Source organism: Stegastes partitus, unplaced genomic scaffold (assembly GCF_000690725.1).
Source record: "Stegastes partitus isolate 25-593 unplaced genomic scaffold, Stegastes_partitus-1.0.2 Scaffold91, whole genome shotgun sequence".
Lineage (NCBI taxonomy): Eukaryota > Metazoa > Chordata > Actinopteri > Pomacentridae > Stegastes > Stegastes partitus.
Genome location: NW_007577822.1, coordinates 902,538 through 922,699, shown reverse-complemented (window position 1 = coordinate 922,699; position 20,162 = coordinate 902,538). Strand labels below are relative to the sequence as shown.

Sequence of the window (20,162 nt, the reverse complement as noted above, 5' to 3'; positions counted from 1 at the left end):
CAGATTTGATTTAACATTTGATCGGTTTCTTACGCCGCTAATTGGCAAGTGGAAGCACGCGCTATTTAAAACAGACTCGGTGCGAAATATTACTCCCAGCGGTGTCTGTGAGCAGCCCCCAGACTGCACTGTGCTTTACAGCTGTGTCTCCATTAAAGGAGAAACCGCTCTGTTGTGTCTAATGAGAGCTTTGTCCCACGCTCAAATGTAAATGCAGCTGATATCTAAGATGCATAGTGTTTACCTTCACTGAGCTGTTCAACCGGCTTCCTCTAATGAATATTGAAGATTTGTGTGTGTGTGTGTGTGTGTGTGTGTGTGTTTAGAACCTGCAGATAGATTACGACAAGCAGACAGAGCAACTGGATAAGGAGAGAGAGAAGGTGGAGGCGGCGGAGAGACAGATTGCTGAGCTGACCAAACGACTCAGCAGTGCTGTCACACAGGTAGCACAGATACACACTCGCAGACACACACACGCATTACCGCCAACAAACACACAAACCGCTCTCACCCTCCAGTAAATCTAAGGAGTGCCACTTTGTCCAGTAATACATCTCCCCAATACTTATCGCATAACTCAGTTTTCATGTGATTTAGAGGGAGCCATTTTCGCCACCAACACTTCACCCGGCTATATTTGACAGCCCGGCGCCTGCAAATAGCCCATCAGATGTGACTGGGCGAGCTGGGGAGAAATTGTTTTTATATGTACTCCTTTCCCCAAGCTCATAACTGTCTCTTTCCAATGAGAGAACAAGAGGCAGGTAAATGGAGCGGGGTATAGCTTCCATCTGCCGCGCGCTAGTGCAACAGCATCTTCTCAGGCGCAAGTTTATTCTTGTGTACGCTCATGGTTCTCAGGGGGAGCGCGCAGACTGAAGCTAGTCAGGGATCTCGGAGTACGTCTGGACATCTCTGTTTACCAATCATAGCTTCAGTGTTGGGCTGACAGATGATGGAAGATAGCTGCTGCTTCTGCCGGCTCAGTGTTCCTTGAAGAGAAGGCCCGCAGAGTCTGCTACTGTCAGATTTGCATGAATGATTTTCAAAGGTGTCACATGTGTTCATGCAGGATTGGTGCATTTGCCCACAAGTGCATTTTCAAATGAAAACCTGGAATATGAAATGAGTAAAGCAGCCTTTCTCTCAGCATGGCATCCTTCATTTTGGAGTGATTTTATGTTTTTCTTTGGCTGTAGATTATTCTCAACACATGCTGTGGAATAAAAAGTGAAACCGTGCTAACACGTCACTAAAACTGTTTATGTAAATAAAAATATTGAAACCAGCCGTCCTGCATTGGCTCTAAATCTCTACATGATGTGAGAATAAGAGTCAAAACTGAGCTTCGTTATGATGTCGACCCTTGTTCACTTTATAAATCATCATTAGATCACATAGTCTCCATTAGAAATTCAGTTGTTCTTTAGTTATCAGCTAATACCCTCTTCACCAACTATATTTTTGTCATCAATTAAGTGATTGGAGTATTTTAAAAAGAAAATCCTTGTATTCCATCTTCTTAGATTTTAATATTTTCTGGTTTCTTTACTCCTCTGTGACAGTAAACTAAATATGTTTGACTTGTGGACTAAACAAGATTCATTAATGATTTTATGCCTTGAGAAAAACTGATCTACATTTTTTAAACAATTAATTGAGATAAAAACACAGTTAAAATAATCCTGAGTTGCAACCATGATCTCTTTATTACTGAGAATTTGGGAACTGGAGGTTCATCCAACAGCAACAGTAATCTGGAGTATTTATTCTTTCGCAGATGGAGACACTGAGCAGTGAGAAGGAGGACCTACTGGCCGGTATGGAGACCGTGAGGAGCGCAGTGAGGCAGCTGGAGACCAAGAACCAGGAGCTGCAAAGACAGTCAGCAAGTCTGGATAAAGAGCTGCTGGCTGAGAAAGCTATAAAAGAACAAAAGCTGAAGGTAGAAATGAAAAGAGATGTCTTATGTTTGAACTAATCTTACAACAGAACCACGTGCAGTGGGTGAATTCTTTCAGTATCCTCATGTCTTAACTGATTTATTTCTTAACGTAGAATCTGCACTGTGTACACTCATCTTATAGCTAACTGAAAACCCCTTTGTATACGAGTGTATGTGTGCTTGCCTGCCTGTCCAGGACTTGTCATCTGCCATGAAGGAAGTAGAAGAGCTGACAGCTCAGCTCCGCAAGCAGCAGCAACAGTCTCAGCAGACTGCCCAGGAGCTGGAGCAGCTACGCAAGGTAGCCGCACACAAACACACAAATGCTTCTCAGACACTCGTGTGTCTCAAAGGGCATATCCAGTCAAGCGGCTGAAGTGGTGATGGCCGGCCTGCAGCTACAGTAGCACCTCACAGAGAGACAGAGAGCAATTCTAGCCCACAGTACAGGAGCTGCTGTTACTTTTCCATTAGTGGAGACCTACATAGTACAGCAGTGTACATGAACGCTGCCAGCAGGTCCGACTCTGTCATGTGTCCACATTGTTCGTACAGCCCTGCTATTTGTTTTTTGGCAGAGATACCAGGAGGTTGTTATTAAAGATTAGTAATAAAGACACACTGGAGATATTAAGCTTTATTATTGGATGATTTATAAAATTCACAACAATAAATGCATGATAGTTATTCTTGCATGTTAACACTTCTGGACTTAAGAGTACAAAGATAAAGATCAAATATGCATGTAAAAAGTCAACTCGTTTACAAAGTGATAAAAGATTTCATTATGTGTCTGGAATTATAATTATGTAATCTTTCCAGAATTTCCGGCTTCATCGGCTCAGAATTTTTTGTGAGAAAAAATGTGTCTGCACAGAAAACATTCAACCATCTGTCTACACAGGCCGTGTAACCGCTCATGTTTTATTTACACAATACGTTAGTGAATACGGCCTGAAGCATATTTTGACACTCCAAGTATATTTTCTTTCATTTTACATGCAAAAAAACAAAAGTGGTTGTGTGTTGGACTCTGTTGGACTGCTGCTCGTCTTGGGCACACATGTTGTAAATGCAAGGTTCACACACAAATACCAATGAAGACATCTCTTGAAACATACGTCAAAATGTTGTTTTTCAATCAATCTTTACTATGTAAGAATAGTTTAATATACAAGAATATCTGTCTTAGGTAGAATGGTAACTTTTTTTAAAAAACTTGATTTGATTCTGTACGTTCTAACAGCAGATTAATCGCAGCATGAAATGTTCAATTAAATGTCTGACAGCGACATGATGTAGTGTGTTGACTCTGCCTCTAGGAAGCACAGCAGAGCTCTCTGCTGGACATGGAGATGGCTGACTACGAACGCCTTGTAAAGGAGCTCAACGCCAAGCTCTCCGAGAAAGACGAGTGTGCTGAGGAGCTAAAGACTCAGATAAACACGCTCAGCCAGAAGGAGGAAACCCTTAAAGAGGAAATTGGTATGAAGGACGTTTACACTGACTGACACACAGAATAAAACCTATAGAGTTCCTTTTATGTTGCACTGTGTAGTTACTTGGGATTTGCATCATGATAAAAACATACCTGCTTTAAACACACTGTTGTTGAGACAGTTCATTCACTTTATTTATTATGCATTCATTCTCATTCTACATTATATGGTGCATGACAGATTTTAGGAGCACAAGTCTGCATTCAGGGATCCATTTTTCTTCTATTTTCATTTTTCTTTCATGCGTCCACATGTGCCTGTTCATGTGTGTATGTGTGTGTCTCCAGAGGCTTTGAAGTCCCAGATGGACCAGAGGGAGGAGAAGACCTCTAAGATGAAACAGCTGCTGGTGAAAACCAAAAAGGACCTGGCCGACTCCAAGAAACAGGTCTGGTTATTCGTGTGTGTGTGTACTTATGCAGCTGTCTTTGTTACGACCAGTCTGAGTTTCAGGTCGACCATGTGTGGACGTTTTGGCACCATGTGGAGCTTTTGGATGATCTTCACTTTCCCATGCCCTTTTAAAGGAAAGTTTGAGGGCTGGCAGTTGGTTTTAGGGTTATGCTTCAAGTTAGGAGTCAACCACATAGTACTAGTGGCTGCCTCTTAGGTAGAGGACTAGAGGAATGTATTATGTCAGTGAATGAGATAGCAATACGGATGTGCATGTGTGTGTTTGCGCCTTTGTAGATGTGTATGTGGGCGGGTTTTTATAGGTGTGTCTCAAAGGATTTCCTTCTACTGTGTGTAACGTGCTGCCTGATGAATGTAAATAGTGTTATGCAACCGAGTGCAGACATGACTGTGAGGGAGGCCTTGAAGATGTGGGAATAGTTAATCATCTCTGTGTGTGTGTGTCCTTGCGTAAATGGGTGTATGCATTTAAATTTCCACTCTGTGTGTGTGTGTGTCTGTGTGCATACATGCAGGAAAGCTCCCTCATGATGCTGCAGGCCTCTCTGAAAGGAGAGCTGGAGGCTCACCAGCAGCAGCTAGAGAATTCTAAGGTTGCGCCCCCAACACGACACTCTGCTACCCCCTTTTGATAAAATGTAGAATCTGACAAAGATGCCGGTCACAGGCATGCGCTTACTAACGTGTGTGCTTGTGCATTTAGATTGAGGTGTCTGAGCTGACAGCAGAGCGCCAACGTCTGCAGGAGCAGCTGAGGTCTGCGTTGGAACAGCAACAAAGAACCAGCAGCTCCCTGCAGCAACGCATCCACAGTCTGCAGCAGGAGAGAGACACCGCCAAGGTACAAGGGTTGAAGCATTTCTTTCTTTTTTCTTTTTTTCTGAAAAACCATTTGTTTAGGTTTATTGACAACATACACGCTACCAGCTCCACTAGAAAAGAGGGAGGATGAAGTTTAATTCAGCATCTGCAGGTGGACTCACAGACACAGTCAAATGAATGAGCTCAGTGAAATGAACAAAGAAATGAAGAAGTAGCGATGTTTAATCAACAGTCACAAAGATGAATAGACAAACAAACCCACCCCCACAGTCAAGTTATCAATAAAGGACTTCAAAACACAGATTGAGGAACTGAGGAAATGCTATCCTATGTAAAGAGGAAACACCAGATGAGATAAAATGAAATATAATAAGATAAAATAAGCTAGATAAATAACTAAAGTAGCGTATTATTGAAATAGAGATGAAATCATAAAAGATAGATTTTTTTTTTTTTTAATTTATAAAAACAGAATAAGAAATGACAAAAATTAGGTAAACTGTACATTAAACAGACTAAATAATGTAAATAGTTGAATAAATAGAGAAGTAAATAGATCAAATAAATTCTAGGTAAAGTTATATATAAATAAAATCTATCAAAAGCCTGACTAGAAAGGTAGGTCTTGAGTTTGCTTTTACAAATATCAGCACTCTCTGCTGCCCTCAGGTCCTCTGGACGGCCGTTCCAGAGATGTGGGCTGTAATAGCAAAATTCTGCCACACCGTATGTTATTGTTCTGGCTTTAGGTTTAATTAAAAAGCCACAACCAGAAGACCTGAGGGTTCTGGAGGGTTCATAAGATGAAAGCAAATCGGATAAATACGAAGGACCAACACCATTAGGAACGTTATAAACTAATAAAAGGATCTTCAAATCAATTCTAAAAGACATAGATAAGCAGTACAGAGACTTTAAAACAGGTGTAATGTGAGCTCTCCTTCTGTTCTTAGTGAGAACTGGTGCTGCTGAGTTTTCAAGCAGCTGGAGTGGATGTGCAGTCTTCTTAGGGAGACCACGTAGGAGAGCATCACAGTAGTTAATTCAGCATGCATTAGTGTCTCTGCATTAGTCCTGAAGTGTGACACAAGTTACAGGTTAATGAGCATCTTTATTTATATTTTTTAAACGCACGAGCAGAAATAGTAGCTTCTGACTTTGATGAAATTAGTTGAAGGCTGCGGCAGCTCATGCTTAAAGAGACCATTGTTATATAGACCGCTGCTAATTACTGTTTTCATTATTAATCTCTCAATTATGTTTGATTAATCATTAAATCTAACAATGTCAAAAATATTTGATGAATGCCCGAAGGTGACAAGTTGTAATGGCCTGTTTTGTATGACTAACAGTCCAAAATCCTAAATTACTTATTATCAACTAATATGGAACAAAATCTAGGCGATGTTTGTGAGCGACGTTCATTCGATTATCACAAGAGGTTTTAGTGATTTTCTGTGTGACGGCTGATCAGTACATGATGTGACTGGCATTATTCCCTACAAAGTGAGGAGTTAAATAAACTAATATTTTAAGAGCTGCAGCACATACGATTGTGAAAGTACAAATTAATGAAAGGGAATTGCAGAAAGTTCAACTAAGCACCAATAATCAGACACTTTATAATCACAAATTTCTGAAAGAATAATTTAGAAAATGCATTACAAGTCATCACCAGCTGGTACATCGCTGTTCTTACTAACAGTCCAGGGAGAGGTACATACTGTAGGTCTGATGATTTAAATAGAAGAAAGAGGATGGTTTTTTATTGGGTTGAGGATTAAACTGCGACTTAAAATGTCATCAGTGGAAAAAATGGAAACAGGTAAACATCCTAACAGAACATACAGAGTTAATGTCGAGTTTTATCTCAGCTGTGGCATCAAAATGTCATCCCCCTGAATTTGTAAAGTCATGAGATACAACACTAGTTTTCTGTATTGGCTGCCCATCAAAAATCACTACAACAGCTTTACTCACCAATTTGTCAGAATATCTCCAGCAAACGTGCGCCCTGCTGTTTCCTGTATATCTCACCCTGATGTGTGCTTTGATTCCAGGATGAGCTCGTGGCCACAACAGGCGAGTTCGAGAGTTACAAGGTGCGAGTCCACAATGTGCTCAAACAGCAGAAGAGCAAAACCACCACCCAAAGTGAGGGAGACGCTGGTAAACTAGAGAGGTAAGGACAACAGGTGGATGAAAGAACTCTGCAAAGAAAGCTGCAATTTAAAAACCTGACTGTGCTTTACATCCAGGTAAATGTGTGTAAACTACAGCGGACAGTGATGCACCTGTTGAGTTAAACTTTACCACTAACTCAGAAAGTGAAGCTCAGACTCTTCACCTTAATTTCACAGCAGAGGAATTCTAATCCTGTCGGTGTCCTGCTGCACCGTTGGGAGAACTCTGTATAATTAGGGTTGATGCTCCGTCTCTCATCGCCCTGTGTGACACCCTCAAACACCTTTAAGGCTGCACGAACACATTTGTAGTCCAAATGAGGTGTAAAAAACTCAAAACCAGGCAACTCCCTAATTCAAGTTTGTCTTTCTTTTGTACAGATATGGTCACGAGCATTTAAAACCTATACCAAAAGGTCTGCTTTCCTGCATTATGTAACTAAAATGAACACATAATTAAGAACTATCTGTGTAACACAAATACAGGCCATTTGCAATTATTAAATTTACTTGGCTCCCCACTGACAAAATGCATCTACAGACAATAAAGTATCAGAAATGTGGCATTAGAAGTCATCTACATTTTAAGGAAATCGATTCAGTGACCATTAATTAGTATGTGAGACGCTTAAAAACGAGGCTTCAAGTGTAACATGATTGTGTTTTTTGTGCGGTGCGTCTTGCAGGGAGCAGCTGTCCTCTCAGGTAGAGCAGCTGAGGACCAGGCTGGCAGAGAGCCAGCAGAGTCTTCAGAGCAGCACCGCAGAGCTGCAGCAGCTCCAGACCGAACACGACACCCTGCTGGAGAGACACAACAAAATCCTCCAGGAAACCGTCAGCAAAGAGGCTGAGCTCCGTGAGAGGTGAATTCACTTGGCTTTAGATTTTTATTTTATTTTTATTTTTTTCCCCACTCCCTGTTTGCCTTTTCAACGTTTCCTCCTCTGCGAATTTGCAATCATGAGACATAGGGACACATGCTGGGAACACCTGATTGGACTTGACTCTCTTCTTTTCCTTTACTTTCATATGCTATGCTGCTTCTCTCCTAAATAAACAACCTGTAATCTCTTCCTCTCTCTATCTGTCTCCCCCCCTCCAGGCTTTTGTCATTGCAGTCAGACAACGTGGCCTTGCGGTCGGACCTGTCCCAGGCTCAGGCCGACTTGTCCTCCCAAGTGGAGACCCAGCGTCAGACCTACAGGGAGCAGCTGAGGAAGCTGCAGGATGACCACCGGGCCACGGTGGAGACCCTGCAGGGCCAGCTGACCCGGGTTGAGGAGCAGCTCTTCAACCTGCAGAGCCAGAACAGTAAGCATCAGGAGGAATTATAACCTATTTAGATTTAACAGGCCATAACTACCCGATTCTCTTCATGAAACAGCACTATGAACAGATGGGTAGCAAGTGTTTCTATTAGTCAGCAGCAAAATGATCCAAAAAAAAAATCTCTGCTGCTGAAGTCGAGGGCAGTAATCTCAAGGTTTAAATGAACGGTAGGTTATAAAGAAATCCACCAAAGCATCAAGTGGTTGACCGTGTTGAAGTTTTCTATCTTGTTTACTTCTCCCTTCCATGAGAGGACTGATGGGAGACGGAGAGGGAACAGCAGAGGGGGGCATCAGTGTGTTTATCAGTAGAGCAGCACCGAGAGCTCATTCATCACCTCCCACACAGCTGCCCTCTGGAGTCAAACAGCAAACTCACATATAGTAATGACTAGGAACGGCAAGTGTGTGTGCGTGTCTACGCTCTGTCACTTCAGCCTGGCCAGGTGTTGGCAAGGTTCCCCGGCTCTGTTCCCGCCTCTCAGTGTGGCAAGCAGCTCACTGTGGCATCTGGAGAGACTCATCATTAGCCGCTCGCACATGGGCGCCAGGATGAACTCGATACATGCGGCCAATACTAGCCTTCGTTGGAAGTCATATCTGAGCCGTTTTTAACGGTACGTTTGGATTTAATGGCAGCTAAAATGCAGAAGGCTTCAGCAGCAGTGTGTTTTACTGGCCCTGTTGGGCAGGTGGGTCATAAAACTACTGGCCTTTGAACAAATTTCACTGGCCTCATATTTTTTTTTTATAAATCAGCTGCAACTAACAATAAAATTGATCTTTGTTCAGTGTCTTGTTAGGCGTAAATTTTCCTTTAATCTTAATATTTAAGCAGTACATAAACACAAACAGGAAACAGTATTTTCTAACTTTAAAACCAGTGGAAGCTGCAGCTTTGTCAGCTGCTCTCTCTCTTGTTGTGGCTTTAGACACTGTGCTTTCTGTTTTATATAATGTCCAGGATTCTGTTTTTTTAATATAAATTACTGTTCTTAATTCCCACCTTGAGAGCTTGATGTGTCTTGAATCTGTACTCCTGAGTATTTAGTCCTGAACAGTGTGGCCTCCCTTTATAAGCTCTCCTGTAACGTTTAATGTTCTGTGAGGAGGTAGTGTTTTTAAACTTCACACGAGATAAATATGTTTTTGTTGGGAGGTCTGTCACCACTGATCCGATTGGCACAAAATGCTCTCCTGGTCCACAGCCATCATTAAACTTGTTAAACCTTAATCCTGATCAAATTACAAAAATGTATATAATTATAATGCATTCACACACAAAAAAGTCGTAGCAATCCTTGTGCTTTTCACTCATAAGAGGGAGCAGAGGGCCAGACTGGAGGCGAGGAGACGAGGGGTTTGGTTCGGAGTTTGGTCTCTGAGTTCAGTTTCAGGTTCATTAATCGCAATCCTTTCTTTTGTCCACCCACTTTCTCAAGCACCTCATCCTTCCCTCTCGCCCTTCTCTTCACATTTCGTTGTCACTGTTAATGCTAGCTGAACTGGTTTGGACCTGAGGTTGTCTGGTGCCCCCTCATGTCACAAAGAAGTAGGACAACCCTTCACAGTCAGCAGCAACTCAAGGGCTGTGTGTGCTTTGTGAATATTAACAATCCAGAGGTGCTTTTCAGGAAAAATGCTTCTCTTGGCTAAAATTATTTTATTGCTTTTATTTATTTAGCTTTTGCTCCTTTGTTGGGGGAATTACAGGAAGCCTGAGGCCTGGCAGCAGCAATGATGTGGCTTCTCTGGGTGATCATAAAAGCTTTTCACTAAAAATTCTTGTTCTTCTTGTTTTGAAATGTAATATATTCTGTATTTTTTACCCAGTTTGAAAGCTCCTTAGTTCATGTAACACATTCTTAAAAGAAGGAAGTTTAATTCTGGAAAGCTGCTGCTTTTCAAGATGCATATAACGCTGTGCTTCTCACAACTCATATTACACCCATCCAGGTTCGGTGGCGGTCCAGTCCAGCCGTAAGCCCCTCGCATCAGACCCCCAGCGCAGAAACACAGACCAGAACCCGGTCGGTTTGGGACTTGTGGCCCTCAGCGATCTCCAGTCGATGGCCAGGGAGGAGGGTGAAGGCATGGAGACCACTGAGACCGAGAGCTCCTCCCCTGCTCTCACACCCCTCCCCTCTCTGGAGCAGCTCCTCACATCCCCAGACCCCAAACAAGGTGTGTTTGAAAGCAGAGCTGCACTCATAAACATGGAGTTGATTTAAGTTAAATCCATTCCTTTACCCAAATCTTGCCTGATTCATTCTTTTGACCCAACTTTATTTGTGTCGAAGGAATGGATGTCCACTTAGGGAGAGGTAAAAACTCAACTTCACTGTGTACTGGTTATATTTGCTGCATCAGGATGGAACAGTCTTCACTACATTCAAAACTACTAAAAACGACGATATAAAGTTGTAATGTTGTTTGACTGGGTTTACATCTGTGATTAAATTATTATCAATACCAAAACACATTGATTATATGAGGCTCAAACCTTTTATCTTTTGTGTCTTTGGCCTCCAGAGCCGTTTGTTTGGACAGTGGAGCCAACCAAAGAAGAGCTGAGTGAAAAGCTGAGCACAGCCACCCGCAGCATGGAGCACATGAACAGCCTGCTGCATGAAACTGAGGCCACCAACGCTGTTCTCATGGAGCAAATCACCGTATGTATATATCCACACACAAACACAAAACACAATGGTATCGTGTTGACTTTAACGGCAAATTAATTCAGAATGCTGTTTCCTTTATTACAAAAACAAGTGTTTTACCTTGTTATCATATGATGTGGTTTGGGTTTGTCAGGGTTGATGCTTGTTATCGGTAACCAAGAAAGACTGATAACTGATATTTGGAACCGATACACATTAGATGCTGTATTTTAATAGCATGTGATAGCAGGGGACCTGTCATTATTCAATAATAAGCATTACTGTAGCTGCATATGAACACATTTGAACCACAGGATGTTAGGACGCTTTCCTCTGTTTACTGTGAGATCGACTTGAGATCTATTCTGAGTGTTTTTTTTATATGCTGCGTATCATGAGTGAAATAAGCAGTCAAAAGCCACGCCAACACGGATCCGTTGTTTCATACGTAATCTAAGGAATCAATCCTGTCATCTTGCAAGGTGAGGCGTTCCATATCGCCACTCTTCTTCGGACATAAATAGCTGAATTGCTCCACGGTAGTTTTACAGTGTTTGAGCAGAGTCATAGCTGCTCCAGCTGCAGTGAGTGGAGATTGGCAGGCACTATGTAGATCTGCACATTCTAGAGAAAGCAAAGATGTAGAGTTAAAGCTAAGCCGTTTTAATACAGGGGAGAAGAAATAAATGTGTTGGTTGGAGTTTAATAAACAACCGCAGAGAGACTCTGAAATGTGTTGCATAGATGCATTAAAGATGAGAGTATTCCAGTTTTACAGATTTCATATTCTATATTTAATACCAACCTCAAGCAGCACTTTTCGATATCAAAGATTTTATTTAATTTAAACTGACATGATCAAAAATACACTGATATAGTGTTTTGGCAGCCGTGTGCGAGTCTGTTTAGTGTCCAGGACAGCTTAAACTGGCCGGTATGCACCCACAGTGACGTCAAACAGCCGGGCGTTGTTCACAGTCCCCTCTTTGTCCAGCAGAAAGTAGAACTTGTGTCCTTTGACTTTGAGGGGGATGAATGAGGGGGACTCGTGTCTGTGGGCGTGACAGGCCACCTGGGACAGCGGGACAGTTATTCTCCGGCCCTGCTCTGCCCCCAAAGGCGACTGTGTGCAGACGGTCACCATCTTCCCACCTTGATGCAGAACCACCCTGCTGACAGAGCGCGTGCAGAACAGAGCCCCGAGCCCGACTATCCCCACTCCCACCGCCAGGCATCCCAGCGTGAAGCCGTACCTCCAGGTGCTGGAGCCCAGGTTCATCTCAAAGCTCCACATCCCGGCCAGCCCGATGGTGGTGGTGCTGGCCGCCTTGGCTTTGCCCTTCTCTGCTGTGTCTCTGAGGCCGGTGTAGGCGAAGTGAGCCAGGTACGTCCAGAAGATGCACTGGCCGCCGCAGAACACCGCCAGCAGCCGGAAGAAGCGGGTCCTGTCGTGCTCGAACAAGGTGACATCTCTGGAGGGTTGGGCGGAGCTGCAGAAGCTGCGACGGGCGGCCGGCTGGCGGACAAATAACCCGCTGAGCAATCCTGGAACAGAGACCCCGGTGCTGCTGCTGCTGCTCGGTGAAGTGGACGCATTTCGAAAGACTGTCTGCCGAATGTTACCGAGTAGGAAGCGTCCGGAGGAGCACCGCAGCGCCCCGCACAGCAGCCGCTCAAACCCCATCTTTCACTTCAGTCAGCGGCTCGAACCTCCACGAAACTACCTGACAGAAAACTACAACAGTCCAGGTTTAAAAACCGCTCCTTTAACTTGAGTTTTAACCCTTCTTATCCAACACACGACGCTCCAGCAGCTCAGAGGGCGCCGCCATACTTGTTATGTGTGACGTAAGGAGTTGAGTTACGGAAAGTAGCGAAGACCAAAATTAGACTTCGCCAAAGCGCTTCCTCAAAGGGAATCATTTTTGGAATTTATTTCTATAATAATAATAACAGTAATAAATAAGGCCTTACTATGTGAATACTGTTGTGAAATGTCCCTTTGTATATTAAACTTAATTTAAGTTAATTTAAATAAAAAAGGATTTTGAACCAAAGGTTGTAAAACCAGCAAAACCAAACTGTTTATAGGTTAGAAGCGATAATGATTACGCTTCTAGAAGAACAATAAATTATAGAAAATTGGTGTGTCTATCCTCAGAAAAATTCTATTTTTAATCTAAGAATAAAAAAATTAAATACTGTTTCAGGCGACATACTCACAAAAACAAACACCAAGCAGGCATGGTCCATCTTTATTTTTAATTTTTAATTTTTTGGGGGTAATGACAGCATTCGATGAACTGACATCATCAACGCTTGGTGTTTTGAGGTTTCATGTTGCTGGTATGTTCTACCCACCAGCTGCTGAAGAGTGAAGTGCGTCGCCTCGAGAGAAACCAGGAGAGGGAGAAAAGTGTGGCCAATCTGGAGTACCTGAAGAACGTCCTGCTGCAGTTCATCTTCCTGCGATCGGGCAGCGAGAGGCAGGCGCTGCTGCCCGTCATTCACACCATGCTGCAGCTCAGTCCGGAGGAGAAAAGCAAACTGGCTGCCATTGCACAAGGTATGTAATAGCAGCAACTGGTTCGTGCATCACTGCAGTTTACCCACACGTGCTACAAAAGGCTAATAAGGTTCACTGCTTCTACATTTAAGTGTTTGAATCTACACATGAATACATTTAATTCACGTAAATGACCACACAGCCTGGCCACTCCTATAGTTTGTACTCTCACAATACAGCAACACACATGCACAGCATCCAAGTGACCCAAACATTCAGAGGACAAAACACTTCCACAGCATTTGTGATTCCTAACCAAGTGTTCTTGGCGTCCTTTTGTGCAGGTGAGGAAGAAGGGGCCGGGGCTCGGGGCTCAGGCTGGACCTCCTACCTCCACAGCTGGTCTGGGATCAGATAGACGTGATGACCAAGCTGATCAACAAAGACACTGGGAGCACAGCGCAGCGGCGACATTACTGGGCCTTTTTTCTGTGAAATCCTGTTCTAAACGGTGACGATGCACATTTAAAGCGGGGGCGACTGACGGGGTAACCGGGACACTTTGGGGACGCAGTAGACGGGACCAAGGAATGTATCAGAGAAGAACGAGTGTGTGGTAGAGATGAGGGAAACCAAAACATTCGACGTGTGTGTTGATTTGATTTTGCAGTGCAATAGATGCGTTAGTCTCTTACCGATGAATGTGACAAGTTTCTGTTTTCCGTAAGCTTACTGTTGACATGTATTTATATTGACATTTACTGGACGGCTGCTCTTATTAAGGCATTATAAAGCACCATTAATCCACAGGATGGGCACAAATTGTGAGTGGAGGAATTAATCAAAGGATAAATGTGTACTGGCATTATACTACTTGAATATTAGATGTTTAATTACTTTGCAGGAGGATTTTTCTTGGACTTCTGTTGGGCCTGTAGCACACTCCTTGATTCTAGTGTTTTTGGTACAAATCACATCTTTCCATCTTTTTTCAAAGGAATGCTTCAGTACGTGGACCGCTCAATGTGATTTTACCACCTTAAAGGCAGCAGGACACAGAGCTAGAGATTAAAAAACGTTTAAATGTCTTTGCAGCAGTAATGTTAAAGTTTAGCTGATGGACTGAAACAGGCTAAAGCACCGGTCCGGTCCACGTAAGCCTTTCTGGAGGGTTCCACAGACCAACACTGATCACATTAATGTATTTATGTGTTTTCTGACTGAAGGTTTTACTGATACCTCACACTCTTAAATCAAAAGTAGCATCAGTTTTCCTTCACGGAGCCATCATGGCTCGTAGCGGCGGGTGGTTTGTGACTCTGCTCTGGCTCTGTCTGTGTCGTTACTGTAATATCCTGTTTTTATTTTAATGATGTCTATTTTGGGAGTTGTTTTTGTTGGTTGTTGTGCTGCAGTTTAATCACGGAGCGATTTGTCGTGACTCCATCTGCAGGAAGCACATCTGCCCTGCTCAAGTGTCCCTGAGCAAGACTTCCTATCGTGGATTTTATTTATCCGACCGTAACCTCTGACCTTCCTGTGGAGGCGGAGAAAAGACAGTTCCTCCCCTTCTCCCTCTAAAACACATATTTACTTCCATTACATTAATACATTTTGTTCTTGACTCAAGATAGTCGGCCAGTTAATTTTATCATTCCAGTGGCAGCTTTTTGTGATTTATTCCACACAAGTGAATGTATTTTTATCCCCCTGCTTTTATATTTATGACAGCTAACGCCAGCTGAAGCTACAAGAGATTACCATCACGATAAAATATTACCTGCTAGATTTAAGTCATGTTTGTCGGTTAATCTTTTTCCTGATTTATTTCCAACTTTAAGCAAAAAAATTCCCCTTACATTGCGTTCAGTCCTGCTTATTATCTAATTCTGTTGCATTTTGATGTGAAACTTTCAATAATCAGCTTCACTGGAGAAACAGAAATGTGCTGCAGCTGTTTGGTTATACAGGTTAAATACACTTTTATCGTGACAAAGTGAACACACAAGTACAATAAAGAGGGATTACAAGATCAAGCCCAGTGAAGCGTTAATGTTTCCTGTTTCCAGACTGGTTCAGCTTTTTTTTTTTTGTTGCTGGATATTTGAACAGATGCATCACTGGTCTCCTTCCCTTGTTGCTATGAAAGTCTCCATGGCTGCTGAAGGAGGGGAGAGGGGTTTGGGGGCTTTCCTTTTAAGGAAGTAAATGTGCTTCTAGTATCATGACGCAGAGTCTGGGGAGGAAATATCAGCTACTGTATCTGTCACTGGACCTGAAGGTAAACATGCTATTATCCTCCTGGAGCAGCACTGTCATTACCCTCCTGCTGTCATCTGATGCCTTCTGTAACTCCTGCTTTCATCCTGTCATTATTCAGTTTCTTGCAGAGTGTAAGTAGCAGTAGATGAACTCTGTTGTCCATCAGGTGTGTCTGTAACAAGCCTCTGGATGAATAAAAAGGAAAACAAATCATCTCACTATTCAGAGTGTTGCTCTGACGCCCACCCGCCATGTTGAACTTCTGTACAGTTTTTCCACTGGTCAGAAAATGTTCAAAGTCAGATTTTCCAGATGTCCCGAGCTCGTGCTTCCTCTGTGGATCACTTCAAGTCTACAGAGGATCGTGCACGAGCATCAGTCCATTAACGCGCGCGTCCGACGTGTTGATTAAAACAGCAGATCTCGCAGAGTCCTCGCAGGGCGGGTCTCGCTGTTTCCTGCCAGTAGAACCTAAAAAACTACTAATTCGCTGGAAGACTGAGTGAGAAGCTGCCGCTGACTCACAGGAGAACACTCCCTGGATCCCCCGGTTTTCAAAATAAAAGCACGGATTGGTGAGAGTGCAGCATCTGTCTGGGTTTGAGTCTGATGTCTGGACTGCAGCAGCCTCCTGTGTGGTCTGGACATGTAGGTTTTGGAGCCCATGATAGGATTTAATCCCCTTATTTTCTCTTAAGAAACAACAGAGGCATTAAGCTGTAATTGTAGAGCAGAACATTTATATTCTGTTTTGATTTTCAGATAAGGTTTAACAGTCATTACTTAAATGTGTAGCAAATAAAACACTAAATGAAAGAAAATAAATTATTTAAAGTGGTAAAGGCGCCGACTGTCGCTTACAAAAACAACTAATTCCTTTGTGTGTGTCCTGGAAGTCTCTCAGACATTAAACCTGCATATAAAAGTTTAAAGGTTTGCAACAGGTCCTTCTCGTGGCAGGTTTTAACTAGAAAAGCATCAAAACCAGTGGATGTGTTCATTTATTTAAGCAGCTAAATAGAATTCACAGTGTGAAAGAATCTGAATATCAAGAAGTGGAATTAAAATGTGAAAACAACATGTACAGGGTTGAATTTTCATCAATGTCAAGATTTTACATTTAATTTCAAAGTTACTGGAAGTCAGTTTCAATAAATTTAAATTACATTTTTCATTACAAATATTCAAGTTGAGCTATTTAAATTTAAATGATGGAAATTCAGATTTCAGCCATAATTGATTCCAGTTTCTACACGTGTGTATTAATGCTGTGATCTGTCAGCATGTAGATAGAATTACACACCGCTTAATGAATCATCAGACAGAACTGTAAAACAAGTAGTTTGTCTTTAAACTGTGTCCTAAACATCTCTGTGCCAATAACACGTTTACAAATAGTTATGCTGCATATGTTTTTATTTATTTGTTTGTTTATTTATTTATTTGTTTGTTTGTGAAACAATCCATTGAAGTGGATTTACAGAACCTGTGCAGATGTGTGTGTGAGGTGTAAATGTCTGTTTATATACATTTATTCCACCAATAGCAATAATTAGCTTAAGTTTAAAAAGAAATAAAAAAGTTGGCAAGTAAACGACCACACATTTAGTCAGCAAATTCCATGATTCAAATCCAATGATTCATCCATTTTGCACATTTAAAATATGAATAGTTTAGACTTTAGATCAACTTTATTGATCCACAAGGGGAAGTGTTTGAACACAGGAGCAACACAAAATAAACACAAAAAATAAAAACAAAAATGTAAATAAAGCAAGCAGGAGAAAAAAAAGGACACAGTACAAAGATTTCCATATGTACAATTTACAATTTAACAATTGTTTATTTTTATGTATCTATTAAAGAAATAATAATAATAATAATAATAATAATAATAATAATAATAATAATGAATAAAATACATTCTAGTTTTTTCTTGCATTGGTCTTTCCCTGTTTTTCTTTCTTCTTTTTTTAAAATTATTTTTTATGATATATTCCCTATATGTTGAGCCTGGACGTGGTTTTCCTGTGAAAGTCCTTCTCAGAAGTGGCGCACTCTGTGCAGCGCGGCGGGTTTACAGAGGCGAGGCCGTCTGCGCCATTCTGAGAGCAGAGCTCCGCTGGCTGGCGCTGCGTCCCGGACCTCCACATCTGGACATCAGCGGCAGGAGGTCAGAAAACAGCCGCCCGCTCCGGCAGACGGCAGGATGATGCTCGGACTCACGGAGATGACCAATGGGTGAGTGAGAACTTCCAACGTGTTTCCCGAAAACACGCACATTTCCCCGAAAAGTTGGGAAGTTGACAGTTAGTCGCTGGAGGAAAAGAAAAAAAAAAAAGTGGCAGCCCAGCTCTGGAGTGAGTTTGTCTGGAGAGAAGAAAAAACATTTAAAAACCACTCTGAGCTTTTATTCAGACAGAGAACTTATGTGAATCGGGGAAATGTTGACAGTTGAAGTTTATTATCTACAAGGACAATTAATGTCTGTGTTTAGCTCCAATCTGAGCTCGGTCAGTTCAGGCAGCGCCCCCCAGTGGAGGAATGAGGGAAGCTGCAGTTTAAATGTAAAAAAAGAGTCATCTTTTAGCTCTTTATGGGATGTCTGCTGAGGTAAACATATTAAACTGTGTATGTATACATGTGTAGATATACTTAAAGTATACATACTTCTCTAACACTTATTTTTATTGTATTTTTTATTTTTATTTTATTGAAGCTGGAGGCTGGTACAAAACACATTTCACTGCACATTGTACCGTCTGTAAATGTGTCAATAAAGCTTATCTTGATCTAGAATCAAGTAAATTAAAATGACAGATTGGGTTCCAAAGCGTCTTTAAAGTGAGTTTATTAGTTTTATTTTATTGCATTTGTTGTTATTCGGGCTTTTGAAACATCCACATGACTAACGGTATGAGCAGCAGGGCGTGAAATAGTCTCATCCTACTTATTATTATTGCAACAAACCTAATTAGGAGAACTGAAAGTCAGATATGTGTCCGCTTCACACCTTCTTCAGCTCCGTCAGGTTCAAGTTTCCAGCAGCACTGAGTGTAAACCAGATTCCTCTCACCTGAGGACGGAGGGCGTCTTGTTTACATGGCGTTGCACAAATCAGGCTGTTTACAGAGACACGCATCGATAAGGTTCTAAATCCCCCGAGGAGGTCGTGATGTAATGGTGTCAGCCTGCGGTCACACATTTGGACCGTGGTGGCAGATTGACAGACGTTATATAAAAGCAGCGAGGATGTTCCTCTCCTCTGCAGCTCGACCTCCTCCCTGCCCAGGAATGTCCACATAAAGTCACTGGACAGTAGTTACTGCTTTCCAAACCACTTCCTGACCATCTATTCTCAGAGGACTACTGTTCAGAGCTGCCTTTTCTTTTTTTTTTCTTTTTTCCACCAGTGTGAATGCTCTGCTGGGTGCACTGCAGCATTCATTATGACCTGGGATGAATCTGGCTCTTATGAAGCACGCTGGACACTGAGCGCCTTCCAGGAGGCTTGGTGCATTCCCAGTGCATTACATTTTTATCTGATCCCACACTGTGTTGATACAACCAGAGCTTAGAAGAATGTCTGCGTCTCCAGTGTGGACTTGTCCTTGTTTGGAAGCAGTGAACTCGTGTGATGTAGGATTTAGCTGTGGGTGTAGAGCTGGATGCATGCGGTGTGAAGCAATGTGATTGCGACTCACACGTATTGCAGTTCATTTATTCTGCGTCGCATGGCTGCCTTTTGACATGTGGGATAAAAGCATTGCTCTGGAAGCACAACTCCTACAATATCTCTGTTTTTAATAATAATTCACAGTCTAAAGAATCTCCATCCTCCATTACAGCACATTACAGACCTTTTTTTTTAACAGCAAATGAACATAAAGCAGAAAACAACACAGTGACTGTTAGAATGACAGCTTTTGCTAATGAAAGCCACATTATGGATGAGGAGCACATGTCTGATGTGAGACTTCAGAAGTTCAAACTATCCAGCATTAAATTAAGAAATGTGTTGCTCTTGTCAGTCTTATTTATGCCAGATTATTAGATAAATTAGACCATTTATAGTCAATACTGTGCCAAAACCAAGAGCTACATGTATTTTTAGCAATATGTTGTTTAATAAGATGGCATCGTAACGCTGCTTCAAGATCCTCAACAACAAACCTCGATGGCAGTAAACCTGCATTAATGACTAATTATGTGCACATTGTGTTTTCCTCCTCGTCCCACACTGCTGTGAAATTTGAAGTTTAGTTTACATCTGATGGGGTTAGGCCTCAGTTTTTGAAATCACAACTAACTTCCCATTGTTGTTAGAGCACTGACATGCACCTTTCCCTTCAGCTGATGTAAAATCTACGCCTCACGTCTCTGTTTCTGGGTGGAAGCTGCATTGATGATACAGAAAGTAGGCCAGTAGGCCTGAGCATGTCTTTGGACTGTGGGGGGAAGCCAGAGCACCCGGTCAGAACCTCAATCAAGCCTGATGTTTGTGTCATTAGTCTGTAAAACTTTTCCAACTCTATTGGTT

General features: G+C 42.2%; 3 protein-coding genes across 3 annotated transcripts in view; 2 read left to right on the top strand and 1 right to left on the bottom strand.

Moving 5' to 3' along the window:
- Positions 1 to 326: 326 nt before the first annotated feature.
- On the top strand, positions 327 to 15,835 carry LOC103354001 (GRIP and coiled-coil domain-containing protein 2-like; the record flags this gene model as incomplete). Its single annotated transcript, XM_008277225.1, has 14 exons — positions 327 to 446; positions 1,784 to 1,948; positions 2,145 to 2,249; positions 3,271 to 3,433; positions 3,735 to 3,835; positions 4,377 to 4,454; positions 4,565 to 4,702; positions 6,744 to 6,865; positions 7,553 to 7,729; positions 7,969 to 8,177; positions 10,151 to 10,378; positions 10,727 to 10,866; positions 13,219 to 13,420; positions 13,705 to 15,835. Coding segments are annotated over 14 exons (2,022 nt in total), but the record flags the coding sequence as incomplete, so codon positions are not given.
- Positions 11,677 to 12,871, bottom strand: tmem223 (transmembrane protein 223). The gene has a single exon (XM_008277213.1). It carries the CDS (start codon positions 12,536 to 12,538, stop codon positions 11,777 to 11,779), a length of 762 nt encoding a protein of 253 aa, XP_008275435.1. The 5' UTR covers positions 12,539 to 12,871; the 3' UTR covers positions 11,677 to 11,776.
- Positions 15,836 to 17,674: 1,839 nt separating the features above from the next.
- The window catches only part of LOC103353988 (LIM and senescent cell antigen-like-containing domain protein 1), a 28,509-nt gene continuing 26,021 nt past the window's right edge, over positions 17,675 to 20,162 (top strand). The window contains exon 1 of the mRNA XM_008277210.1: positions 17,675 to 17,863. Coding sequence (XP_008275432.1) covers positions 17,832 to 17,863 — 32 coding nt within the window. The 5' untranslated portion in view covers positions 17,675 to 17,831. The remainder of the gene's footprint in view (positions 17,864 to 20,162) is intronic.

Excerpts from the sequence above, each read along its gene's own strand:
- tmem223 (XM_008277213.1), bottom strand. The coding sequence starts at position 12,538 with ATGGGGTTTGAGCGGCTGCTGTGCGGGGCGCTGCGGTGCTCCTCCGGA.